At 49.2% G+C, this 27,311-nt stretch overlaps 1 protein-coding gene across 5 annotated transcripts in view; it reads left to right on the forward strand.

The window, feature by feature from the left end:
- SEPTIN9 (septin 9) overlaps positions 1-10,742 on the forward strand; it is a 250,303-nt gene extending 239,561 nt beyond the window's left edge. For 2 of the 5 annotated variants that reach the window (XM_034789890.1, XM_034789889.1), the window contains exons 8-11: positions 2,461-2,556; positions 4,642-4,738; positions 8,226-8,277; positions 10,262-10,741. In XM_034789890.1, coding sequence (XP_034645781.1) covers positions 2,461-2,556; positions 4,642-4,738; positions 8,226-8,277; positions 10,262-10,391 — 375 coding nt within the window. In that variant the 3' untranslated portion in view covers positions 10,392-10,741. Of the gene's footprint in view, positions 1-2,460; positions 2,557-4,641; positions 4,739-8,225; positions 8,278-10,261 lie in introns of all 5 variants that reach the window. The other 3 variants (XM_034789891.1, XM_034789892.1, XM_034789888.1) reach the window with 2 other exon arrangements.
- The last annotated feature ends 16,569 nt before the right edge of the window (positions 10,743-27,311 follow it).

Here is a 27,311-nt window from a genome sequence, read left to right on the forward strand (position 1 = left end):
GCCATGTGAAACTGGACCCCTTGCACCCTTCTGCAACGGGCTCTAAAGGAACCAATCAACAGCTCCGGCTCCTCAGCTGATGTAAATCAGGAGACAGTGGAGCTGTGCTGTTTTACACCAGCTGAGGATCTGGCCCCCAGTGGTCAAATATGGCTCTGGCAATACGGGTTAGGGGTGTATGGGTGTGTCTCTCTCTAGATCTATACACACGGGCACAGCTGTAATATGCAATGGCCTCATCTGCATTAGGTGGCCATAGTGTATTGGAAGGTGATTTAGCTGGAACTGCCGTTAAACTCTGTTTTCTGGCCCATTGTAGTGGTGATGGAGCATTAACCACCAGCGGCTGTGTTGTCCCCATTCAGATCTCAGTAGGTCCGGATTCTGTTCTTGCTTGGGTGGGGATAATTCCCATGGGCCGGGTGGCATTATTCCAGATTTACGCCAGTGCTCTGTTAACTTACACCAAAGTGGAGTCCAAAGACCTGCACAGTCGTTCCTTCCCACATTAAAGCCAAGCCTGCTCCTGAAACCGCAGCATGTCTTTGCTGGTGTTACGTGACTTCCCCGCCCCCAAGAATGGAGAGTGCTTTCAGGTGGTGAAGTTTGTCAGAGTGGATGTTTCTGGCTTGGGGGAGGGAGTTCACCTCCCCTGAAGTTCAGGGCTGATATAGAGCCAGTGCCAGCCTCACGGCACTGGCACCATTCAGACTTGGATTCAAACGTGAGTTTTCTTCAAGGCAAACATCACAGGTGTGTTCTGGTGCCGAATTTCCCTCCAGGAAGCTGGTATCGGTGTGCGTCTAGTGCATGCACCTCAGCGAGATGTTCACAGCACTGGGGAGTGTGGGCCAGCACATTCTGCACGCCGCCCTCCCCCCTCCCCCCCCACCCGCTCGGTGTCAGGGTTGCTAATCCCATGCACACTAGAGGATTCAGGAGCTTGAAAATCCCTGACACTGATGCCCGGTTGGATTCAGGAGCTGCCCTTCTCCCTGGTGAATGGTGCAGTGCCAGTGCTTGGTTTAAACCTGACACTGATCTGGCGTAACAGACCATCCACCTGTCTGGGTAGGATGCTCTGCCCTTTAGGCCTGGTGTGGAGGAGGGAATGACCTCACTGTTGAACTACCCAATGCTACCGTCTGCTTAAGGCAGTGAGGAGCAGTGTGTGGTGTGCCAAGGGGAGTACGAGCCACCCCTCCACCTCAAACCCATGGATCTGGGGGCAGGGGGTGGCTGAGTAGCTGGTGGAGGATCAGCCCAGTGTCTAGCAGGGGAGAAGCTCTGGTGTTGTCTCAGACACATAGCAGGTCCCAGACTGCGAAGTGAGGCTCCCTCAGAGCAAGTCTCCTGGCAGATGGTTTGTTTTCAATTAAAATATTTCCGAGATCCCATTCCAGGCTCTTCAGCCCCTGGGGCTTGGGTGTAACTACTCCACTGTGCTTCTCGGAGCAGGGTGCCTCTCTCCTGTGGTGTTATCCTGTGCAGGGTCCATGGTGGCTTAACCCACCGATCAGTGTGTGTCTGTCCTCCTCTGAGCTTGATCCCCAGAGAGTGGGAGTCTGTTAATCTGCCCAGCTACTGAGCACGACCCTGGAGTCTGCAGCTTTAGCTCATGCTTTCAGCTCTGGAGGCCGCTGGCTCAGTTTGCAAGGTATCAGCCAAGATTGCAGCCATTGCAGTAGCCAATGCCATGGAGCAGCTTGGTTTTCTCCCCACGGTGTCAGGCTGGACAGAGGCACACTGTTCCTGGAGCGGGATTTCCCACACCGTCTGTGTTCTCATTCATGGCCAGCTGCAGCGCCTACCTGAAGGGACATTATAAAGGTCTCAGATAGAAAGAGCAAGTTCGTGCATCTACAGTTCACTGAGCTGTGTCTTCCTGTCCCCACGGGATCCCTCTCAGGATATGCAGCACCAGATCTGGGGTTCCTCTTCCAGGGAATGGGAGCAAGACAAAAATACCAAACAGTGGCTTGCTAACTTATTCTGGGGCACCCAAACTTGCCCACCTCCAAGTCTCATGAGCACGTGCCTGGGAGATGCATGGTCGCCCTGACTTGCTGCAGATGGTGCAGGCTGTCACTACCCTTTCTTTTTAATATGAAGGTGGGGCCGAGCTTGCAATGCTTCATCTTGATCTGTGTGGCCTTCTGCTCCGCTCAGAGATGGACGCTATCCTGGGGGTGGTGGGGTGATGGAGAGAGGATCTTCTAGAACTTCACAGGCTGCACTTCAGGCTGAGTGGATCAAACACGTGTCCTTCACTGAGCAGTAAGGAGGGGAGGGGAAGCAAGGTTCCCTGACTAGTTCCAAGCTGGGAAGGGCTTTGCGTTACTCTAGGGCCATTCAGTATTGTGCAGGATGCAGCCTTGCCATGCTGCTGGGGAGGCTGAAAGGCAGCAGCCGTGGTCATGGAGTCTAACGTGGTGTCCTTTCCGTGTCCGTCTTCTTCAGATCACGGCTGACCTGCTCTCCAATGACATTGATGTGTATCCCCAGAAGGAGTTTGATGAAGACTCTGAGGACCGGCTTGTGAATGAGAAATTCAGAGTGAGTGGACGGTGCTTTCATCCTGTAGCACTGTGGCCCATAGTTCTTTGGGCTGGGCCCTACAGCTCCAAAGGCTTGTGAAGATTTTGTGGGGGTTCAGCAAAGTGCCAGTATTTCCTATCCAAGGCTGGTGCACTTTACCCCTGTTTGTGCACAGAGACTGGAGACAATATAGAAAGAGAGGGTGGGAGATTTGCTCCCAAGGGCATGAGTATTGCCTGATTTCAGCCTTAGCCTGGGATGCTGAGCCCCGTCCTCCTGGCAGTGGGCTGGCTGGGTGTTTGCTCCACTTCCCTCCCACAGTGATAGGAAAGTAGGTAGAGTGGCCTTCCTTCTTGTGTTGTGTCCCTGACACCACTGGTCTGGGCCTTGGGGAATATTGGCTGTTGCTGCTCTCCGAGGAGCAAGCGAAGGCCTCCTGCAGCTGGCGTTTGGGGGCTGGGGCTGTGACTTGTTTCCAGATGGCTCATTGAGAACTGGCCTGGCTGTTACAGTCCGGTTCCCTAAATGTGACATGCTGGACCATAGTATTCGCCCAACAGGGGCCCTGGAGGCAAAGCCAGGCTGGGAAGCTAGGCTAGGAAAAGGAGGACTCTGAATGAGAGCGTTTCCCAGCCCTTTGGCACCCACTGATACTTTCTGACTCTGAGATGCGACAGCTGGCAGTGGGGCAGCAAATCAGCCATTAGCGATGGGCTAGTGTCATCTTTCTGCCACTCTTTCAAGCCCTCTTGCCCTTTGAGGTGTCGCTGCAGCTTCCTCCTAGGTCAGGGGTGGGCAAACTATGGCCCGCAGGGCTTTGGATCCGGCCCATGGGATTGCCTCCTGTGGCACCGCAGGCCCTGTGCCGCTTTCAGCAGTGGCCAGCCTGATGTCCCTGCGGCCCATGGGCCCTTGCCTCCAGGCACCGCCCCCCGCAGCTCCCATTGGCCAGGAACAGGCCCAGCACGGCAGCAGCACTTCCTGGAGTGGCGCGGGGCCGGGGCCAGGGCAGGCATGCAGGGAGCCTGCCCTCGCCCCCGTGCATGCTGCTGCCACCACAGAGCCTGAACCCCTCCTGCACCCTGCCCCCCAACTCCCTGCCCTAAGCCCCCTGCCTGCACTGCGCACCCCTCCTGCACCCCAACTCCCTTCCCTGAGTCCCCCTCGTACACCCCGCACCCCTCCTGCACCCCAACCCCTTTCCCTGAGCCCCCTCTCACATCCTGCACTCCCTCCCGCACCCCAACCCCTTGCCCCAGCCCTACATACAATTTCCCCACGCAAATGTGGCCCTTGGCCCAAAAAGTTTGCCCATCCCTGTGCTAGGTTATGATTCTCCCTCAACAGCCTTTAACAAGTGGGCAGAGGAGCCCCTCCGCGCTGTGCGCTGTTGCCAAGCCATGTACAGGCGATGCCCTTTTCCTGTCGCGCTCTGGGTGGAGGCATCCTGTTCTCTGAAGAGAATTTCCCTCTGGCGGCACTATTGATTGGAGGCTTTAAATAGTAAGAGCTAGCCGAGAGGGGCACGATTGGAAGGGAGCGGCCAGGATAGAGATGCGTTGGCAGACTTTTATTGGTGTCTGTGACTGGAGCAGCAGGGGGCGTTGCAACAAATGGTGCTAACCGCATTCAGAGCTGTGTGTGAGGCCCTGCCCAGCGTTTGCTGAGGTGATCCGTCCCTCGCTTTGGTTTTCGAAAGCCCCCAATCCCGTTTCACAGAGCTACCACCCATCTCCCAAAGGGAAGCCGAGGAAGTTGGGCCCTTCTTGGGAGAGCAGCTGTGGTTGGGTTGGCCCCACACATGGCGGCGGCGATGTTTCTAGCCTCCGTTGCTGTGCCCCCATTAACGTGCATTGGAAACAGACAAGTCAAACCTATGGAGATGTTCCCGTGAAACTCGTCAGTAAAAAATCCCCTCTGTAGATTTCTCTGGAGGAGAGACCCACAGCCCGGAGACCAGAGCTCTTAAACACTTACCGGAACAGCTTTGCCTGCTGGGCTGGCTGTGGATTATCCTACCCAACGCCGCTCTGCCCAGTTTGGTTTACCTGCTGGCTTCCTGGATGAAGCCATTAACCTGTGCACTATGTTCTGTCCCTCCAGGAAATGATTCCATTTGCAGTGGTGGGCAGTGACCAGGAATACCAGGTTAATGGGAGAAGAATTCTTGGAAGGAAAACAAAGTGGGGCACCATTGAAGGTAGGGGCTGTCGTCGTTTGCTCCCACCACCCCCATGTCTGTCTTCTGCAGTGTTTGAACGGGAAGTCAAAGGGTGGTAATTGGAAGCATGTGTAATATGTGGATAGAGCGCGCACCACTGCCCTCTCCAGAATAGAGCAGGATCCAGTTCTGGGGTTTTGATGGGAGTGGATCTTGAAAGCCTTGTGACACTGCAGAGCCCAGGCCAAGCATCCCAGAGCCTGGGGTCTCATAGCTGGTGGGCAGCTTGTGTGAAATGGCTCTGGCAGCTCTCCATTCGCAGCGAAGCAGACACGGGTGAGGTCCCCTCCAGAATGGTGCTGGGGCCCTACAGAGGAGATTACACGGCTGCTATTGAAGGAGAAGCACTGGTGTTTGATAAGTGGTCATAAGGGAGGCAGTATGGCCCAGTGGTTAGGGCATCAGGCTGGAGTCCAGGAGACCTGGATTCTGTTTCTAGCTCTGCCACTGAGCTGCTGTAACCTTGAGCAAGTCACTGGCACTCGTGGAACCTGTCTCCCCTCTTACCGCTTTCTCTGCCTTGTCTGTTTAGACTGTTAGCTCTTTGGGTCAGGCACTGTGTTAGTGTGTACATGCCTAGCACAATGGAGCCTGATCTCAGCTGAGGCCAGTGAAGGTGCTACTGTAACACAGATCAAGAGCTGCCCCTCCTACGCTTCCCCACAGGCCTTTGAAATATTTCAGTCTCTGATACCTGTTCCATGCTCCCCTCACCCCTCTTGCCCTTCCCTCCGCCCCCAACGCAGTGCATCCCCGCACCTCCCAAAGCAACATTCCCACCGCTGCCCTGCAGTGTCATGGGAGTTGAAGGACCAAGGAAGGAGAGGGCTCCTGAAGAATCCCTGTGATTGAGGGTGAGAGCAGGGTCATTTCCGAGCCCTTTCATTGTTCTCCTGACTGCTGGTTTAGGAGGGGAGGATCCTCCACTGCTCCCGTTGTTTTCCTTTCTGTTGTCTCCCTTCTCTCCTGTCTTCTGCCCTGATGCCAGCATCTTTCTCTTGTTCAACAACTGCCCCAAAGGAGGGGCCTTGCTGCAGGAGTGCCATGTAAGTGTGGAGATTCTCTTAACAGGCTCTAGAAATCTGTTTTCCTAGCCTGCAGCCATTATTGGTGCAGTTGTGCCTGGAAATCTGTAGTCCAAGGTGACCTGAAACTGCCGCATTCTGATGGAGAAAGACAGGAAGGGAGCACGTGAGGGGATGGGGATTCCGTGAGCATTTTCCACCAGAAGCATCTGGTCTGCCCTAGAGACTAGAGAATGAGGGAGGAGAAGATGATATTCCAAGAGAGCTATTGTGGGGGGTTGGGCTGTCCCTTGTTTAACTACAAGGGCCAACATACACTGGAGAGAGAGCAAGCCTTTGTTACATATTCACCCCCTTTATCCCTGCAAGGTCCTAGAGCTCCCCATACTCATCTCTGCTGCCTCCCAGTGGTTCTCCAGAGAAGACTGGACACACCTGCTATTGCTGAGGAAGAATGTGTGCCTGTTAGGAGGTGGCACTCCCATTCAACAGCTTTTATCTGTCCAAAGGAACAAAAATGGGCATAGCCCCAATTTAGCACTTTTTATTTTATTTTATTTTTTTTGCCAGTCACCTTCAGTGGATTCAGCTGCACTAGCAATAGCCACTGTGCTCAGTTGGGATTTTCTCTGCCCCACGGAATAGTCTCCACCCACCTACCCCCACTCCCTAATCAGCAGAGGCTGGGAATGAAGGATACTGAGTGGTGCCATCTTTTTGCCTCTCTGAAAACGCTAGGATCAAGTTGAATGGGGGCGGGGCCCTTCTTCCCGTCCCCCCAGTGCCTGCAGGGGGCGCACAGCCTTTTTTTCCATCTTGCTGCTTCATGAAAGGGCCCACAAATAGCCATATCCAGCTCCTCAGGCCCTCCCTGCCTTGCATCTGGAAGGGACCCTCCGCGCACCAGGCCAGTCTCCTCAGTTGCTTCAGGAGCCTGAAACCGAATGCTGGCTGCCTGCGGCGGGGTTAAAGGGGGTGTCTGCGCAGACGGGCAGCCTCTCAGCACCCGCTGGGGTGTTTGACTAGTCCTGTCCAGGACTCTCGCGGGATCTGTTCTTCTCTCTTCCCCACCACGTGCTGAACCTTCCTTTCTTCTTCCTCTTCTGCTCTGCTTTCCTCTTTTCATTTCTTTTTTTTCCTCTCCCTTCTTTCCTTCCACAGTCAGTTTCACGCCAGCATTTCACTGGGGAAGCATACCTCTAACAGACGACACATGCTCCCCTCTCGGTAGCGAGGATCCCAGAGGCACAGTCCATGTGATTTCACTGCTCCCTCCCTCTCTTCCCCCCCACCTTCCATTTCAGACCTTTTTCGATTCTTTTTATAGAAATCCTATTTTGAGTAAGCGCTTAACAAAGATGCCAGAGAAACCCATTTTATTTTAAACCCTCGGATGCCCTCTTGTGGCCCGTTCTTGGTAACTCTCAAGGCTTGGCAGTGATGGTCCTGGGTGGGTTTGTGAGAAATGCTGGTCATCCTTCAGGTGGGGGGTATCTGCCTTCAGTGTAGGGAGACTCAAGGACCCAACGTTTGCCATTGGCTATGTTGCAGAAATAGTGTTGTTAATCTGCTTGCTATTTGAGCATTGTGTTCACCCATGTAGAAAACAAAGGGATCCTTTGCCCAAGGATCTGTCCCTCTGAATTAGACCAAGAGCACGGTTCAAACACACAATGTACTGAGAGCAGGACAGAGGATGATCACACAGCACTGTGATCTTTTTTTAAAGGCTTTTCTCTCCACGCAGCTTTTAATCCAAACAGTCCCTATAGTAGATCATGTCATTTCACAGCATGAATCAAGATTGGGGGGAGGGGCGGACTAAGGTCCAGAGATCTGCTCCAGGTCCCACAGGAAGTCTGTGGTAAAGCCAGGAATTGAATCCAGGGCTACTGAGTCACAGTCCAGTGCCTTAACCACAAAACCATTCTCCCCTTTGCCTTTCCGGTTACCCCAGGCCATCCCGGGAGACACTTGCATTGAAACAGATTTGTTGTTTGCGAGCAGTCACTTGGTGTCCCTTGCCTTGGTGACGCAGTGAAGTGGTAGGGGGCTTACACTGGAGTGTGTTCACTCCAGCAGCGAGTGAGCGTGAGCAGAGGAAACAGACATGAAAGCTCTTCCCGTCTCTTGCCAGCTGTTCTTTAGGCAGGTAACAGCTAATGAGCCTCTGTGTAAATATCCTGGCTTACGATGGCAAAGAGGCTTTTTCCTCATGACAGGCAAACATTGATTTTAAGCCCATGGAATCCCTCAGCTGAGTGACCCTTCTGCTGGGCTGAAGCCCCTGCTCCAGGCTGTTTGCAAGCCCACTGTGCACTAGTGCAAATTCTGGAACAAAAGGCAGAGTCCCGCTTGTCCTGAAATTGCTGCCTTGCTCAGGAAACGTGGCTGTGTTCTGGGCTGCGGCCTAACGGTTTGCCTCCTCTTCTCCTTTCCAGTTGAGAACACGACACACTGTGAGTTTGCTTATCTGCGGGATCTCCTGATCAGGTCGGTATAACTGCTCTTGGGTGAGAAAGAGACTCCATTGTTGTGTTTGTCTCACTTCTGCCAGCAGGTGGCATCAAAGGGAAGGGCAGAGCTCTGCCCTTGCTTCTTGCAGATCACAGTAGCAACAGCTGCTGTGCAATCTGTAGCCTCTTGAATGAGGACGTGAACTAGGGGGCTTCCCGTGTGCGCTGGCCAGCAGGAGAAGTTAGGGAGTAGGGAATGGGAAGGGAGCCCTGCTGTCAGACTAGTGATACCCACGATAGAGGCATCCTAAAGATTGCTTCGGGCCCAGTGTCTCCTGCATCAACGTGCCAGCTGCCCAATGCCACAATACATCTCCATGCCCTCCAGTTGGCTGCTGTAGCACTGGGCTCATACTAGTGAGTGGAATCCCAGGTGTGGTTCCCTACAGTGGCAAAGGTGATGCTCTAAACCCTGTTTAAACCCTTCTGAAGAGTAACCACCTCCAGGCCTAAAACTTCTGCACAAATAAGACTAGTCCCTGCAGTCACACCAGCTAGGTTAAAGTGATAAGGGGCATTGGACTTGTGTATCGTCGCTTAAGTTGATTGCCAGCTTGGATGGGGGGAAACTATATGGAGTCTAGGAATTCCAGGCCTTTCCCTGAAGCCCCTAGCTCTGGTCACTGTCGGAGGTATTACACTGAAGTGTAAAATGACCAGGGGCCATTTGGTCGCTCCTGGGTGAAAGATATGACTGACACACACCCTGACTTTGAGACGGGCCCAACCTGCTGTTTGGATGTGAGTCACACTGCTCTCAGAAGTGCTTTGCAGACTAAAGGGCGGGTAGCAAGTGGAGAGAGGGGCGTGCTGGTTGCAGAGTTGTGCGTAAGGGCCCCTGCGAGAGGAAGAGCCTTCTCCACAGGTAGCAAAGCTGCAGAGAGCTCTGAGCTGGGGAAACCTGTGGCGGCCATTCCTTGCCAACGCAGGCTGCTTCCCTGAGTGTATTCCACCACTCCCCATAACCCCCTCTAGGCAGTCAACCCTGAGGTATGGGCTTTCCCCACCCCTGCAAATAGTGTGCAGGGCTCAATACCTCCCCCGTGAGCCAGGCTAGATCTGCCCGGAGCCTTTCCTCCAACAGTAATCCCATGGCCAAGCCCTTCCTTGCCATCGCACTGGATCACCTGTCAATGCCTGCCTCAGAACAGCAGGGAATCGAGAGAAACTGAGAGTTGTGGGGAGGGGACTGATGGAGGCTCTGTGCTACCACCTGCCTCTCCCATATGAGTGATTCCTCCCCCAGGGGAATGGGAGGCCAAGCTGCTCTTGTTCCCCCTCCCCATTATCAAAGTTTCCCTGAGCCAATGGCTCATCAGGCCAAAGTGGTTAAGGCACATCTGTTTCCTAGCCCACGGGACCCAGGAGCAATGTAGCCAGCATTGCCTCCGACTGCCTTTGACTGCCCTAAACGGATGGGGGCCCCATTTGGGGGCCTCGTGAACTGGAGGTGGTCTTTGCATGAGATTGACCATGACTTTCAGAATTGTACTTGAGTGCCTTAGCCACTCCGCTACCGCACCTCATGGGAGGAGGGCGGAGATGGAGAGGTTAAGGGGGTGAGAGAGGCAGTACTCTTCCAAGACCTGCCTATACTGTAAGCTCTGCCCACTGCAGATGCTCCGCCTACTCGCAGTCTTCAGAGGGTCAAAATATGAGCCTGTGGGCTCTTTGGGCTGGGCTCTCTGTAGAGGGGACCACACACGTCCATTGGGGCAATTTTAATGAACAGGGGCAGTTGGCATCTCTCAGGGCTGTTGTTCCAACTGCATCAGGTACATTGGGGTTACGTTCTCGAGGTTCCTGGAATAATGAGAAGGGCTAGAGACCTTGAAATTGCACGGTTTGAGGTGGCAGCATGGGAGAGGTGGTGGCAGACTCTGCTGCCGTGAAAGCCCCATTGTGGGGCCACACATCTGCGCACAGAAATCTCATTTAACCGGCTTCTCTGCTTCCCTCAGGACACACATGCAGAACATCAAGGACATTACCAGCGGCTTCCACTTTGAAGCCTACAGAGTGAAGCGGTTGAACGAGGGCCGGAGTGCGCTCTCCAACGGCGTGGCCGACCAGGAGGCCAACGAAATGTAACCGTCTCGCTCCGTCGCCAGGACCCAATGCGCTCGCGCTCTCATTTCTTCCCCTCCCCCCTTTATTTTTATATAATTCTTCTGCCACTGCCACCGTCCCCCTCCCCCGCGCTGCCGATGTTAACTGACCAAATAACCTGATGCCGTATCTATCGTGAAAAGCGTGGTGACTGCCAGTCCCCTGGCGCTGCCCGCCTCGTGGCGCAGGGGTTCCGTTCTCAGCTCCTGTTGGGCGTAACGAGGGGCAGCTGGGTGGTTAGACAGGATGGCAGGGGAGGGAGAAGGGAGGGGAGGAGATGACTGTCCCAAGTCAGAAGTCAGGCCTTGGCTACACTGGCGCTGTACAGCGCTGCAACTTCCTGCGCTCAGGGGTGTGAAAACGCACCCCCTGAGTGCAGCGAGTGCAGTGCTGTAAAGCGCCAGTGTAATCAGTGCTGCACGCTCGCTCGCAGCGCTGCAAGCTATTACCCTCGGAGAGGTGGAGTACTTGCAGCGGCGCTGTGAATCCCCAAGTGTAGCCAAGGCCTCAGTCTCTATTTATTCTCTAACACTAGCCCAAAGTGTAACCCCAGGGTAGGTGGAAGAGCCCCCTCCTCACAAAAGCCTGCTCCAAGTAACTCTGGCTTCACCAGGAGCTGGAGCGGGCCCCGAGGGTTGCTTTATAATGAAATCCAAGCCATTAGGTAGGGGTGAGTGTCCTCCTCCTTGCTCATAGGAGCCGATCATGAAATTAATCTGATTTCTCTCTCCTCCATGTCTGGAAACGGCACCATGGAGTGGGGCCGGGGGCTCCCCCGGAGAAGAGGCAGCCTGCCCTCCTTGCTGCCATGCATCATGTCTGTAAAGATCGTTGGAACCAGATGGCTTTGCCCTGCATCACGTGGCTCTTTTATTTTCTCCTCCGTCCATTAAAGGCAAGGCTTTCTCTAAGTAAACGTGGCCTTCATAAGCGAGGTGCGGGCATGAGGATAGATAGGGAAGGTGATCACAAGCTTACCTCTGCCTCCTCTCTTCTGCCCCCAGCCCTGTGCCTAGCCAACCCACTCACTCCACTCCCTGTCACCTGCCTACATGCAATAAGCCAGGAATGCCATGGGGTGACTCACAGATCTCTAAATCCCAGCCCGCTCTGAGAGAAGTGCCTTTGAATTCAGCTCCCATGCAATAGCTAGTTTGTCTGTGCAGCCTGCCAAATGCCAATTGAGATTGACTCTTCAGAGATTCTTCTTCCCAGTTTTTCCCTGTCACTCAGTGCTTGGATCATACCTATGGCTGGTTTCCTGGGAACACTTGTGTATTTATTTTTAATTCAGTGTCCTTGTTGAAGGCTCAGAGTATGTTTGTGTGTGAAGGGGGCTGAGAACAGAACCATCTCTGCAAAGCACGGGCAGGGGGCCGGAATTCTTTGTACTGTGTGACTTGTGTGTTTTATTAGGTTTTAAATAAGCCAGAGGAGGTTGTTGGATCAATTTGGTTTATTCCTTTACCTGGGCAACTTATATGTACATAGCCAGTTCCTTAATCTGGCAATGCTTTCTCTAGAGAACCATGTGCGTGCACACAGACCGAGCCCCGCATGCCACACGCATGTTAGAAGCCTTCAGCTGTAAGAAAGGCTAGGCTGGTATCTCACGCAAGCTTTGTAGTATAGGGTCCTTGATCCCCAACATGGTCTGTTGACTTAGATCAGCTACCGTAAACGCCAAGTGTGCTTAAATGAAACTCCATGCAGGGACAGAACCACCCATGTGCAAGTCGATCTTCGAGCAGAGATCCAACGCTCTGCCTTCAACTTCTGTCTAAAAGCCCAGCCCCAAGATTCTGGTGCCTGCCCAACATCACTTTTCTGACCCCCCGGCGGAGGTGTAAGACTGTGCCCAGATTGTCTCCTCTTGGTGCTCCCACTAACTGGCAAAGGTGTCCCAACTTCCAGCCTCACGGAGACTCCTGCAGAGCCCCCTGAGGGATGAGACCAGTTACACATTTACAGTTGGTAGGAAGGTTTTGAAAAGGGATGCTGTTCTCGCCTTGATTCAGAGGCCCACACGCTCTTCTTCATCAGTGGAGTATCTGCAGACTGCTGCTGCTCCCCCCCCCATCACTCTTCAGAGACCCAGCCATAGAGGGTGCTCAGGGCTGCATCCCTCCACGTCATTTCCAGCTGTCTTACTATCCATGCCAGGCCGATTGCAACAGGAACCCATTGCAGGCGCATTGAGTTTAGCAGGGCCCAATTCCGCATGATAGCAGAAGGAAGTAGCATCTTGCAAGATCGCCCCCCTTCGTGCCTGCGTGGGCAGATGTTCTATACTGGTGGGTTTGGTTATGGGATACATGATGTGTCTGTGCAGGTGTGTTTGCCTTGCAGGTAAAATCCGTACTCCCCTTTAACTCTGTTTCGCCCCCCTCCTGGAAAAAATGTAGGAATTTTTACAGAGCTGTGTTAAGTTGAGGAAAATGAATTATTTACTTGCTGACTTGCTATATTTTAGCAAAAACAAACTATTGTGTATTAACTGAAAAATGTATGAATTTCAAGTGTTAAGAAGACTATTAAAGGGGAGGGTAGAAAGTCTTTTCTGCGTGATGCACTTCTGCAATTATCACCATCTTAAACTCTTTTCCTAGACAGTATCTCAAGCTGGGCCAAGCAAGACATGCCGCTTTCTCCTTTGTAATCTAATTTTTGGGAAAAAAAATGTTTAAAAAAATTAATCCAGATCTATTAAATATGGCCTTTTGGGTGTTATATGCATTATGACAAATTTAGTCCTTTTTTGTATAAATAATAGTGTTTAATATGTATTTCCCAAAATAAATGTTTCAAATGCAAATGGAAAGAGGCTTACTTGGAAATGTTTGGTGGTTGTTTTTTTTCAGAGCCACACAACCTCAGGAAGGTTGATCTTGTGTCGGAGCTTTTACTATGCAAGGGCATTTCTTCCTGAAGGCAAACCCAGGGGCTGCAGGGATTGTGTTAGGGTCTCCGTAGGTGGTGCTCTTATTCGAATTGCTACGGTCCCAGTGCCACCATGCTGGGGTTTTGGGGGTGCCACTTTTGAATAAGACAAAAGAGGTCCTGTGGCTAATAAAGATCCCTCTGGTTCTTTCAACAATAATAAGGATATTGGGCCAGGTCTGGGATATAAGTGGAGATGGATGTTGAGCAGCCTTAAAAATCTGGACAGGCAGCTGCAGTGTCCTAGCCAAATTCTATTATGGGTGACGAACCTCCCTCAGCTCCTGTATTGTTTCATTCTGCTAAGGTATTCCCATTCCTGTTACTGGTACTGTTCTAACAGAGGCTGCATTTCACTTGAGGCAATACCAGGAGCCTTTACTGGACCAACACTCATTAGTAAAGACCAAGAAGCTTCATTGAACGTATTCAGCTTCACCGGTGCCCATCAGTCCTGTCCCAGTATGGTCAGGTCTTGCTGGGACCGAGCAGAAAAGGGTTATTAGGCTAAGGGGTCCAAAGAACTGGAACCCATCAGCTGCACTATAAACCAGACAGGAAGTGGAAGGTGAGGGGAGCAGTAATTCAGAGTCCAGGGTACAATAACCGCTGTCGAGGGGAAGGACTCGTACATTTTCACTGGGTTTGTAAATGGGAAGGGGAGAGTCTGGCTGGAGCTGGCTGAGACACGAGGACCTGTAGGTGCTGTGATACTTACGAGGAAAAAGAGACCTTTTAAGTAGCGTATATTCTGCTTCAACACCCTCTCCAGAGCAGTGTGGTAGGTGGCAGCAGCGGCCCTAGCCATTTTGCGGGCCAGCATGGAAAATGGTTTTGGCGTGCCCCTCCCTGCAGCAGCTGAGCCAACCCACACCCACCCCGCACTTGCAACCAGCCAATCAGCAAAGCAAACAAAAAGACACCTAATCACAGCCTGGCAAACGAAACCAAAAAGAAAAGCCCAGCAGTGTGCCACCTTAAAGGGAGCAGCCTGCCCCACAACCAGCCCTGGTTGGTGGGGCAGGGGGAAAGAGTTGCAACGGTGAAGGCAGCAGAGATGGGAGGATTTGAGGGCAGTGGGATCCAGACAGGAGATACTCAAGGGAGAAGTTCCTGAGCAGTCTGTGAATGAAGTGATCATGGATGGGCCCCACTTTTCAGGCACACCATGCACTGGCTAGCATAAGTATAGCTGTTCCCTGAGACTCTTATGCTGCTTGGATGAGTGTTTGGGGGCAAGACCCTTAATGAACATTCCCCAAAGGCTGCAGCTCCACTGGAGGAATGAGGTCTGGCCTCAGGGAAGGACCCTGGAGTCCCTGGGTGGCAGAGCTGTAGCATGGAACTGGAAACAGGTGGTTGGGAAAGCAGCTGGGTAGAACCCTGGTGCTGGGAGTAGAATGAGAAAGCCATTGTTCAGAGGCTGGTCTGGGGTGGGAAAGAAGCAGGTGCTGATGCAGGAAGAGAGGATGTACTGACCTGAAAGCACTGAGTTGCGCTGAGGTGATACTGAGATGTGCCTTTCCAACACACAGTCTCACAACATGGGCAAGTGCTATTCTAAGGCTACATCTACAGTACGGGGGGGGTGTCGATTTAAGATACGCAAATTCAGCTACGCGAATAGCGTAGCTGAATTCGACGTATTGCAGCCGACTTACCCCCACTGTAGGGACGGCGGCAAAATCGACCTCTACAGCTTCCCGTCGACGGCTCTTACTCCCACCTCCGCTGGTGGATTTGGGATGCGATAAATCGATCCCCGAGAGGTTGATTTCTACCCGCCGATTCAGGCGGGTAGTATAGACCCAGCCTAAGAATGGCCATACTGGGTCCACCAATGGTGCGTCTAGCCCAGTGTCCTGTCTCTGACAGTGGCCAATACAAGACCTTCAGGGAGAGTGTAAAGAACAAGCAATTGGAGTAAGCCACCCCTTGGCTTCTCCCAGCTTCTGGTAGTCAGGAGTTTTCGGGTTGCTCCAAGCATGGGGTTACACCCATGGCCAAACCCATTGCTGGACCTATCCTCCATGAACTTATCTAGTTCTTTTTTTAACCTGGTTATTCTTTTGACCGTCACAACATCCCATGGCAATGAGTTCCACAGGTTAATTGTGCTATGTGTGAAAGGATTTCCTCTTGTTAATATTAAACCTGCTGCCTATTAATGTCAGCAGGTGATGCACACCCCATTTTTGTATTGTGGGAAAGGGTAAATAACACTTTTTCCTCACACCAACCATGATTTTATAGACTTCTATCATATTGCCCCTTAGTCATCTCTTTTGTAAGGTGAACAGCCCTAATCCTTTGTAGTCTCTCCCTGTGTGAAAGCCATTCCATATTTTTTATCCTCTTTGTTGCCCTTCTCAGAACCTTTTCCAGTTCCACTATATCTTTTTGGAGATGGAGCAACCAAAACTGGACACAGTTCTCCAGGAGTAGGCACACCATGGATTTATATAGTGGCATTATGATATTTCCCGATATTTGTCTTCCTTGAGTGCTCTGTTAGCACCTCGATCGTCCAGTAATCCCATTGCCTGTTTGGCAGGCTTCCTGCTTCTGATATCCTTTAAAAAAATGTTTACTGTTAGTTTTTGCATCTTTAGCAACTTGCTTCTCAAATTCTTTCTTGGCCTTCCATCTTATACTTTATACTTAAACTGACAGAGTTTTTGCACCTGATAGCCTCACTAGGCTCTGACTTGTAAAATTTAAAGGCTGACTTTTTGCCTCTAAAAGCCTCCATTTCTTTTCTGTTTAGCCATGCTAGCATTCTTTTGGTCCTCTTATTATCTTTTCTGATTTGGGGTGTACACTTAGTCTGAGCTTCTGTTATGGGATTTTTAAATAGTGCCTATGTTGCTTGCAGGTATTTATTCCTTGTGACAGTGCCTTTTAATTTCCAGCTAACATCCTCATTTTTGTGTAGTTCCTCCTTTTGAAGTTAAACCTTACCGTGGTGGTTTTTTTCATATTATCCCCACTAGAAGGATGTTAAATGTAATTACATGATGGTCACTATTATTGAGCAGTTCAGCTACCAGATCCTGTGCTCCACGTGGGACTAACTCAAGAATTGCCTGTTTCTTTGTGGGTTCTTTGTGCTTCTGTGTGGATGGAAGTATATTGTCTTATAATTGTCAGATGTGAAATATTTCTGTCTAGCAACTCTGATATACAGTAGAACCTCATTGATCTTGCAACCCCCTTTTAGACCAATTTAAATAGTGGAGGGGTTATGTCCATTGCTGAACACTTTGTATTAAAGTTCCTCCCATTTCTCCAAAATCCAATTAGTCCAGATAAATTCTTGGTCCCCCATTCTCTTCCAACAAAGGAGATTCTACAGTCGTGAAACTGTCTGCACAGAGCGTCTCATTGTTTTAGTGAATTGCAATGGGCAGATGGCCACTTGAGCTGAAGTTCTTATGAAAAAGGACTGATGTAGATGATGTAGCACTTACGAATGAGCTGGAGAGCTTCGCCTAGAGATGTGACTGCAGTAATAGCCCCCTCCCCCAGCTCCCACAAGCGTTACCTCATCATGCAGGTTTTCCCTAAGAGCCTATTTCAGCCTGTAAGCAATTTAGTCCTGTACAAAGCAAAAGACATGGGAGCAAAGGGTGCCCAGCACATGGCAAGCTCCAGCCTAGCGAGTGCACAGAGCTAGCCCAATGTTTCTGCTGTATCCAACAAACGTTCCTGAGCACGATGCAGAGGGCTGCTGGGAAACAGCTTGGGATGGGCAAAATTCCTCTTCTCCGAAAAGGGGACTGTACTATTCAACTCGGCTGAAGAACCGTTCCTCTGGGTCAAAGGCCATTTCACGGGAATGGCGCAGCGAATGGCTTCCAGCTGTTAGGATGCTATGGAAAGGTGGTTTTTATAAAGGAGACAGCAATAAAGCAGCTGCTCTGAGGAAGCTCTGACGCGTTATGTACAGTCTGCTCTGCTGGCTGCAGCTGGACTGTTAATACAATATTGCTCCCCCAAGATTTAAAAACCTCCCTACTTTTATTTATGAAAAATACAGAGCTGCCAGTGTGTTATGAGAAGTGTACAGTTCCCGCCCCGCCCTCATTGCAAGCGCATACCCAACTCAGGGCTAGGAGGCAGATCGGCCCTTTGTGAAATCTCACAACTTCTTGTCATAAAACTTTTGGCCCAAAACAGTAGAAATCCTGGGAGCTCAGCTGTTTGTGGGGCTTCAGCTGCCTTGAAGCAGGAACTGGTTTGGAACTGAAATGTAGCCCCATGTTAATCTAGGTTAGAGAGAGAGGGATTTGGGCTAGTTTGGATACAGGGTCCTCAAAAAGTGAAGGGATTTGAATTTGATTTACCTGGCTGGGTCTGCAAAGGCCAGGAAGGAGTTAACACAGCCCTAGGGAGAAGCAGAAGGGGGACCAGCTGAGTTCAATTACAGAACTATGGTGAGGAGGCCTGGCCCCTCAGTGCTCGGGCTGAGTTAGGAAAGTTCTTTCTGAGAACCCTGAGGAATGACTGAAGAGACGTGCTGAAGGACCCGACCCGACCGGAGGCTCGGACAGCAACAAGAGGTACTCACTGTGGCTAAAAGAGATCTGTGGCTAACAGGTTCACTGGGCGCTGGCTGGAGCCACTTGCCCCCTCATACCTTGCTGGCTACAATAAGTCCTAAGGGGCTTTTTGCCCACCGGCAGCTCTTGGGACCAAAGGGGACAACTATACACAAAGGTTAAAGTAAGCAGGAATTGGGGGTATGGTAGCATAGCGGGAGAAGGGCTCACCTCTCCTGAAAGCAGAGGGGAAGATTTCCTTCCTTTCCTGGCTGGGGAGCACAACAATCCCCCTTTTAGACTGGTACCATGATAGCTCCTCCTCTGGTTTCCATCTACTTTAACTGCTGGTTACATCTGAATGAGCCAGTTACAAACAGAAAAGAGAATGAGACTAAAATTTCCCATGCTGAGCTCCATATAAAGAGTTGGTGGCATTTCTGAAAGGGCTCAATAGAGGGAGGCATTCCCCAGTGTATTCTCCAAAGGGCCTATGATCTATTAAAGAAACCAACCCACAATAGTTATTTCAGGCTTTGCTCTAGTAACCCCCCTGTGTTAGCAAAATCACAGTATAATGATCTTTAATTCAACCTGAGATTTACCCTTCCAGGGGAAGGCTGGTCTAGTGGTTAGGGTGACAGTCTTAGACTCAGAAGACCTGGGTTTAATTCTCAGCTTCACCACCCAAGCTTCCTGTGGGAGCTTGGGAAAGCCACTTAGTATCCCCGGCCTTAATTCCTCAGCTGTGAAATGGGGATAGCAGCACTTGCCCCTCTCACCAGGGTGTTGTGAGGACAAATACATGAAAGCTTGTGAGGTGTTCAGGTGCAATGGTAATGGGGCCTGGGGGCACTAGAAATACTTAAGATAGATATTATCGTTCTTTGTTAACAATTGATTCTTGTGCTGAACTCTGGGTGCTGTGTCTCTCAAATAACAGCCTCTGAATTTAAGCACACAGACCTCAGGGTCTTCATTTAGGAACGTAAAAGTCTCAGGGTGCAATCTGCTTTATTTTTGTTTGTTTGTTTGTTTGTTTTTCCCCCTAAGGAGGTCCCAGTTACTACCAGGCTATCCTATATTCTATACTTCTAGCTTGCAGGACATTAAATGACACTGAGCTAACTTTGCAGGCCTATGTAATATCAGTAGGTTTGGCAGCATTTGATTTTTATTTTTTAAATATATTGTTGACAGGTATTGATGTTTAGTTTCAAGATTTATTTTATCTATTTAAACTTTTGTTCACAGGTGTGTGAAATTAGGGGTTACGCTTTTCAGTTTTTAAATGGATTTAAATTGTCATAGTTGCAGGAAACTGGGCAGAAATTGGGGGAGGGTTAGACAATAATTATTTAATGACAGTAGATGTTTGAGATTCAAAAAGTTAAAGCCTTATTACTGTTAAAACACAAAGAGTTAACATCACAATATATGAAGTAAATAGCCTGAAATCAAACTAAGGGCAGGTCTTCACTACGGGGGTGGGGGGTCGATTTAAGATATGCAAATTCAGCTACGCGAATAGCGTAGCTGAATTCGACGTACCGAAGCCGACTTACCCCGCTGTGACGACGGTGGCAAAATCTACCTCCACGGCTCCCCGTCGACAGCGCTTACTCCTACCTCCATTGGTGGAGTAAGCGCATCGATTCGGGGATCGATTGTCGCGTCCCGACGAGACGCGATAATTCGATCCCCGGGAAATCGATTTCTACCCGCCGATTCAGGCAGGTAGTGTAGACCTAGCCTAAGAAGTTCTCAAGCAGCATTTTTCTTCCTCTGCTTATCTGTGAATTTCTGTTATCAATAGAAATATTTTTAATCAGTTTGTTTGTGTACAGTGAAATCGATGTTTATTAACATTTATTGATTAAAAATCTCATCCTTCCAAGCTTAAATACCAAGGAGTGGTGTTTGGGTAGCAACTTCACAACGATTGCTGTTTAACCTCTTCCCTGCTAACAAGCGGGACTAAAGAGTTTAAGGGTGGATGTCATGTAAATGACAGCCGGTTGAAAAAAATGTTGTGTGTGCCCTGTGATGACCTGGAGAATTTATCTACGTACAGTTCATTCTGGCTGGTGCTATGAAGTTATTGTGAAAGTGTTGTATCATGGAACGCCTCAGTGTGACCATGTTGTCAGTCATCTGCTGTCAGGGTTATAGCATGTCCCTCCCCGACCAGGTACAGTGGTGGGTCATTAGACTGTTAATGGTCATCTATTCAGGTGGAAGCACCTTGTGGCAATGGGCTGGCTGAGGCCTAGGGAAACCAGTTTGACCAAGTGTATCTGCAGAGGTCTGGAGAAGTGGAGAGTGGAAGATTCCCAGTAGCAAAACAAAGAAATCAGCTGCAGGTCATGGGACATAAAAATCTGAGAGATTAACAGAGCAAGATGCAGGAAGCTTGGGCAGAAGAGGAGAAGGCCACTGATTGCAGAGGGCAGAGAGAGACTCCATGATTCTTAAAGCCATGAGCTGCAGGAGAGGAATCCTGGACCCCACAAAAACTCTTCAGAGTGGTGAGGAACCTGAGGCAGAGAGATGTGTGGGTGTGTTCAATATTTTGTCCAGATCTGTGTATTTCTCATGCTAAGTAAACAGTAATAGTGTGTTAGAATCCTGTGCACATGTTGGAAAAGGTGAAGAGCTTTCTGATGAGATTTAAAGCAGTTTCTGAGTAGTATTTGGACATGAAAAATCCCCTAGTACGTTCTTGTAAAAACAAATGCGTGACCCCTAGTGTGCCAATTTTCTAGGTGTCCAATTACACTTTTGCCTTTCTACATTTCTTTTTCAGTTTCAAATGGATACACTATTCTTAAGAGACACTAAAGACAGAAAGACCCTCTTGGGTCATCCTTTTCCTTGCTGATGCAAGAGGCATCCACTTCCTGTTCTAAACTCTGATTTAGTATTGCTGTGCAGCATTAAATAGCTGCTGAGTAGGCCTTGGAAGTCTCTGCATTTCAGTAGTGGGAAAAGCAAGTCTTGTGTACACAAAGGCCAAATCATGGATTGATTCAGGATCTGAGCCACAGTTTAACAGGAAAATCCATTACTAAGAGAGTCAGTGACAGATCATCAGAAGCTGGGTTGAGGGTTTCATGCCTGCAAAGCAGGCAAGGAACATATCCCTCCCTCCTGGATGCTCTGAGATCCACTGTACTGCCTTAGCTGCTGGTTGCCCGACTAGTAAGATGCTTTCCATCTACACGCCACCTTCCATCCCAAGCTCTCAAAGTGCTTTACATATGTGGGTTAATTCCTATTTTACAGGTGAGCACTGAGAGGCAGTGAGACACAGGGTGGTTAAGTGACTTGACCAAAATCATTTCATGAGTCACTGGCAGAGCTGTGCATAGAACACAGGAGTCCTGATTCCTTGTACTAACCACTGGACCACACTCCAGTAAACCTCTTGCCCATGCCCTTTCCTTTCCTCTCCTGTTTGTCAAAGGGCTGGTCTACACTATGGGGGGGGGGGAATCGATCCAAGATACACAACTTCAGCTACGCGAATAGCATAGCTGAAGTCGAAGTATCTTGGATCGAATTACCTGGGGTCTACACGGCGCGGGATCGACGGCTGCGGCTCCCCCGTTGACTGCGCTACCGCCGCTCGCTCTGGTGGAGTTCCGGAGTCGATGGTGAGCGCGTTCGGGGATCGATATATTGCGTCTTAACGAGACACAATATATTGATCCCGGATAAATCGATTGCTACCCGCCGATACGGCGGGTAGTGAAGACATACCCAAAGGTTAACAAAAAGGCAGCACCAATTACCTGCCAATCCCTAATACTTAGTATATTCTTCTGTGCAAAGAGTAAAGTGAAAATAAGTCTCCCTTGTTCTCAGTGGGACTAAACATTCCCTGAAAAGGTGGCTTACCAACACTGCACTGGGACAGCAGGGGGCTCAGAGTGGATGACTTGTTGAGTGGCCTCACTTTAATAAATGACGGAAAAGAGGGACAGTTTAATGACTAAGCAGAGGAGGGCTTTCTGTAGCTAGCGACTTGGGTGGAAATTTTCACTTTAATTTGTCTTGCCACCAGAAAAACCAGCACAAGTGAAACTTGGCTTCTGAGGTTTTTTGGTTCCTCTCCCACCCCACCCACCACCCCCCGCCACCCCCTGCTTCCAGTAGCTGTTAAAATTACTGGCTCTTATGGAGATGTGTACTCAGCAAGCCCAGCCTGGAACTGGCTTTCTGTTCAGGCTGAGTGGCCAACCCCAGAAAGCATCTCCCTTTCCAAAGAGGATGACTATAAATAAGAAGAATAAAAGGGAGTATAAATAATTAAAGCCGCTCATAGTGAGTAGTTTCTGAAATGTCTGCCTGATTTAAAAACTAATTACTTTGAGGGTAATCATCACCAGAAGCAGCATATATTTACCCACAATGCTGCACTTCTTTCGCCTTCCTCTCTCTCTCTCCTGATTGTTATCCAAGGCATCGGTATTCGCTTATCATTCATCCACAGCACACAATAAACTTTGTTGTACTCTTCCATCTCTCTCTCTGATTAATAACTTCATTGGAGACCTATTTCAGAATGAAATAAATCCTCTCTAGATAATAATGCAGGTGCCAACAACAGGGGAAATCTCAGATACGAGACACCAGGGAGTAGCGCTCTCACCTCTGCAAGGGAGGGGAATGGGGCTCACGCTGCATGGCAGTTTTGTGCTAAGAGCAGGCTTTGCAATCAAAGGGACCAACTGCAGTGGTTGAGGGGCAGTCCCTTTGAAGGTTCCTTCCTGCCCAGCTCATGTGGGCTGTGGGGCATATTTTAACTCTTCTGTCCTGGACAACAAAACCATGTTCTGTGATCCAAGATGGAGTATAATGGATGGGGCAGGGGGATGCCGATAAAGTCTCATCTACACTGAGGTTCTGGTGAAATTCACTGGGGTAGACCAGCTGCTAATGTTTTTATCACCATGTCATCTATACCTGCTTGGGCAGGGTGAGATGCTGTGGGGGGTAAAAATGCCAATGGGTGGTCTATGCTAGCTCTCCCACTGGTGAAGCTACACCAGGGCCAGGACACCCATGGGAGAGTCACAAAAACTTCCCAATTGAGGCAGCGGATACTTGATAGTAACTCCGAGGAGACTGCAAAGATTTGGTTAGAAGGAGAGTCATGATAAACTCCGCTCATCTCCCCTCAAATTCGGGGACAAAACACATCACTGCAGGTTTGAGCACTTGATTGTTTTTATTTTCCACGCTTGTGGGATTCTACTAAGAGCTTCTAGAGCATCTGCCCCAGGGTTAGCTGCCGTTTAAAACTTCGTGTGACCAATGGCCGGCTAGTCTATAGTATGTTTGAAAAGTAACACTGACTGGTTTCAGTGCCTCAATTTGGGGGTCCCAGTTTGTAACCTTGGGCCTGATTTTTCAGAAGGGCCGAGTGCAAACAGCTTCTGGAGCTGTAGGTGCTCAACACCGCTGAAAAATGCACTCTGGGTGTTAAGTGGGGCAGCTTAAATGAGTGGTGCCTTTTGAATATATTGCCCTATATTATCCATTACACACATGGTTCTCTTTAGTGCAATTTCAGAAGCTAAAAACAGCGCTCACTAACTGGCCAGAGTTTCAGCACAAAGCTCCTTCTCCTCTCCACGGTCCTCATGGGCTGAGAACTCACTCTTTGCTTTTCACCCCCACTGCCTTTGGGAGTGAGCAACTCCACCCAGGAGCTGAACCCCGGGCTCCAACACACAGCAACACAAGAACCCAGAGTTTTAAAGCAGCAGGTGAATGCCATGGTTCTTGGCTGGCCTCCATGGGAAACAGCTTCTTCTGCTGTGAAGGATGAAAAGTGAACCGCAATGAGCACGTTGTAGAGTTATGTTTGTTGTGACTGTGTAGCACTGTAAGACAGGGTACGTTGCTACATGAGGGGCTGAGTTCTGATCCCACTTACCCCGGGGTTACTTCAGTGGATAATAGAATCAGGCCCTTTTTGCCTAAGTAGCTCTCCGCTCATGCAAAATTCTCTGAGTGTTAAGATCTAGCTGCCAGGCTCATTGCTCCTTTTAAAACCTAAAGCAAAGGTTTTCTCCCCGCCCTGCTAAATGAAAGTTTGTAACTCTTTCCTCTGTTTTAATTTGTTTTTAATCTTGTGAACGGTGCTCCACAAATTAATAATCACCATTGAACTGACTTAGAAGCAGTATTGTGCCATGTTGCCTCATTTAGGAAAACAGAATAATTTATTTCAAACTTATGGGATTCAAGAGAACTGCAATCACAGACCGCAATATTTTCTCATTAACATTAACATTACCCATCTAGGCTAAAAACTGCAATTTCATAAGTCATGCTTCCTTCAAAGGCACCTCACAAGCTTCCCAGGGACTCAAAAAAATTACTGAAGCTTAAAAGGATATCTCCTAGCATGCAGCAGCAATGTACCGAATTCCCTTATCTGATTAAAACCATCTTCCCGTGCCCATTCCCCCAGAGCTCTCTAATGGGTTCTTGAGCCATTCCCTCACTCTGATAACATCTGATATCCCAAACTAATGGGTGTAGGGCAGTTCCTCACAGGCAACCCTATAAAAACAGCCTAGAATGCACAGTCCAGTACTTGTCATGAGTAGTCCTTTGATAGCAAATAAGCATCCACAACCCAGCTCCATTAGAAACAGCCATACGACGACAAACTGGTGAGGAAAGCCCAGCATTCATTAGAACCAACCCTGAAATAACAAACCAATCTGCAGGGAGCCCGGCCCCTTACAAGCCACCCTCAAGAATAAACCAGTGTGCCAAACCTTGCTTCATTACAACCAACCCTAAAATAACAAAGCAATGCTCAATGGCCAGTGCTCTTGGTCAGCCCTGCAATAACAAACCTGTGTTCAAAACCCACTCTGCTTCTCTTGAGCAACCCTACAATAACAAATAAAAGTGCGCACCTCCTCACAAGCAGCCCTGCCATGACAGAACAGCAGGCGTCTGGCATCTGTGGAACAAAATAGAATATTTCATTAAAGAAGCAAACTTCAGTCCTGGCTTTCCAGGGGGTTGTTCTAAACAATCAAGAATTAAAACTGATTTGAAAATACCTCAACCTCCTCCCTTTGACTTTAAAAGCTGCTGGTCTGAAGCGCTGCTCCTCTCTTATCAGTGCTACCTCTGCTGTTAGTTTGGCACTGGGATCAGCTGCAGGGGGCCTTCTTTCAAAGTAATTCCAAAGTAACGGGTAACAAAGGACGATCTGCACTTCTAATGCTATTGCAGCAGAAGCACGGGAGAGCTGCTATCACTGTGACCCTCACAGCTAACAGAGTAAAAGAGTGAATGGGGGGAGCAGGGCAGCAGTAGCAAATGTAGAGAGAAGCTAGGAAGCAGCTAGGGTGAAAAATTGGAACGGGGGTGGGGGGTAATAGGAACCGATATAAGAAAAAGCCCAAATATCGGGACTGTCCCTATAAAATCGGGACATCTGGTCACCCTAGAAGCAGCAACGGGAGAACGGGGTTGGTGCCAGGCAGCAAAAGTGTGGGAAAGGGGAAATGAGAAGAGTAGGATGTTGGCACTGGGTTAATAAGGGTTGGGGAATGGAAGGAACCATCAGTGAGAAGTTGATAGATGGGTTGTTGCAGGGAGATGGCTGAAAATTATTAGCCAGGAAACAGAATGGCTTACAACTTGTTTTTGGGGTGCAAGCCAAGCTGTGGATATAACCCGCAGCCGGACTAGAGAGGGCCTTATCAGAGCAGCTGACTCTTGCTCGGTGTGATATTGAGAACTGCAGGGCCCCCTTTGTTAATAGGCATTGATGGATGGCAAGGCGGATATCCTCCGGAAAGGGGGGGCACGGGCTATGAAGCCCTGTTGGTCCACCAGACCCTGCGTGTGTTGATGTTTAGGGCACAGGGCAAAGTTTGTCTGTTCCCTCAGGTCTCTGTCTGTTGGGCTGCGTATTTAGGTTTCAGGAGTCCTGAGCACCCAGAACTCCAGTAGAAGTTAGTGAGGGTCATCTCTGATAATCAGGCCCAGGGTTTATTCTAGGGGGCGGGAGTCTATGCAAACTGACTTTACTTGACCTGTTGTAGCTTTTAATGCTGTGCATGTGCTGTGATCTGGGCCTTTGTCAGCTCAAGGACAGACTATTGCAGTGGGCCATACACAGGTGGCAGCTCATCCCAGTTTTAGTGACTTTTCATAACATTTCCTGTGAAATGGACTATGACTAACAACTCACTGCATGGAGGCAGGTCACGGGCAACAGAAAATCTGACACCTTGGACCCCTGTTATCCTAAATGGGATTCAAACCCATGAAAACCCCATAACCCAATACCAGTGTCTGAGCTATCCAGCCCGCCTTAGACAAGCCACCTCTTAAAAAGCGTTTTACCACAAACCCTTCTCAAAAACTCCCTTTAACCGGATCTACAAACCTGGCTTTAAAAATAAAATCTGCACAAAATGTAGCCCTTTAAGAAACACACCCTAACATGTCCTTATTGATTACACTGATATGAAAGTAGGAAGAACCAGTTAGTTCCCTTTTATGTTGCTGCCACATTTTATATCCTATTAGCTGTAGGTGTATGTAGGGGAGCGATTTCTTGGAGATGATTTCAGTGACTTTCCCCCTTTCTCCTACCACCTCAAGAAGAAAGGTGAGATTGCATATCATAGTCCTAAAGCAAAATTACACATTGGCGAGTCTGAGCTCCCCTCGGGAGGATCAGAGCATTGCTGTATAAATATCTGTCTCCGTATATGTAATTTGCAGATGAAATTAAGTCTGTGAAGAAAGAGAAGTCTGTCTTTTTATGTGTGGGCTGTCCAGCTTTTGCCTTGAATATCAAAGTGAAGTGAGTTACAAAGCATTGGCTCTCCAGGATTATCTAAGAAACCTTGTAGATCCCAAGTGACAGTGGTTACCAGATCAAAAGATGCAGTACTTATGTAGAAAACAGCTAGTGTAGTTCTTAGATCAGACCCTAATAGCCAAAGTCTTAGGTCAGTTTACAAAGCTCAGAGATTTCCAAGGTAACAAGGAGATAAATGAGAAGCCAGGGGAGGTTGGGGGTTTCATGTGGATTTTGGATTAAATATTAACTCGCTGTATTTGACCATAAGAATAAACATCTCTATTAATAATGTAGACACTCATTATTATTGTGACAGTGGATTGCTGGAGCTAAGGTTGCATTCCATTCTAACCCCCTGTTGTCAGTCACTTATAACTTACCAAACCTTCACTTTTCAGGCTATGCATCTTTGGAAGGTGATTGATTAATTTAAACCATTATTATTTGTTTATTTTGAAAGCTTGGCCCAAAATGGTTGCACTTGAGAATGAAGAAAATGCTCTTTTCATCAAGTAAAAAAAAAAAAAATCTTATGATGTTTTTGTGCAAATCCTAAATTTCAAGGAG

Source organism: Trachemys scripta, chromosome 14, assembly GCF_013100865.1.
Source record: "Trachemys scripta elegans isolate TJP31775 chromosome 14, CAS_Tse_1.0, whole genome shotgun sequence".
In the NCBI taxonomy this organism is placed as follows: Eukaryota; Metazoa; Chordata; order Testudines; family Emydidae; genus Trachemys; species Trachemys scripta.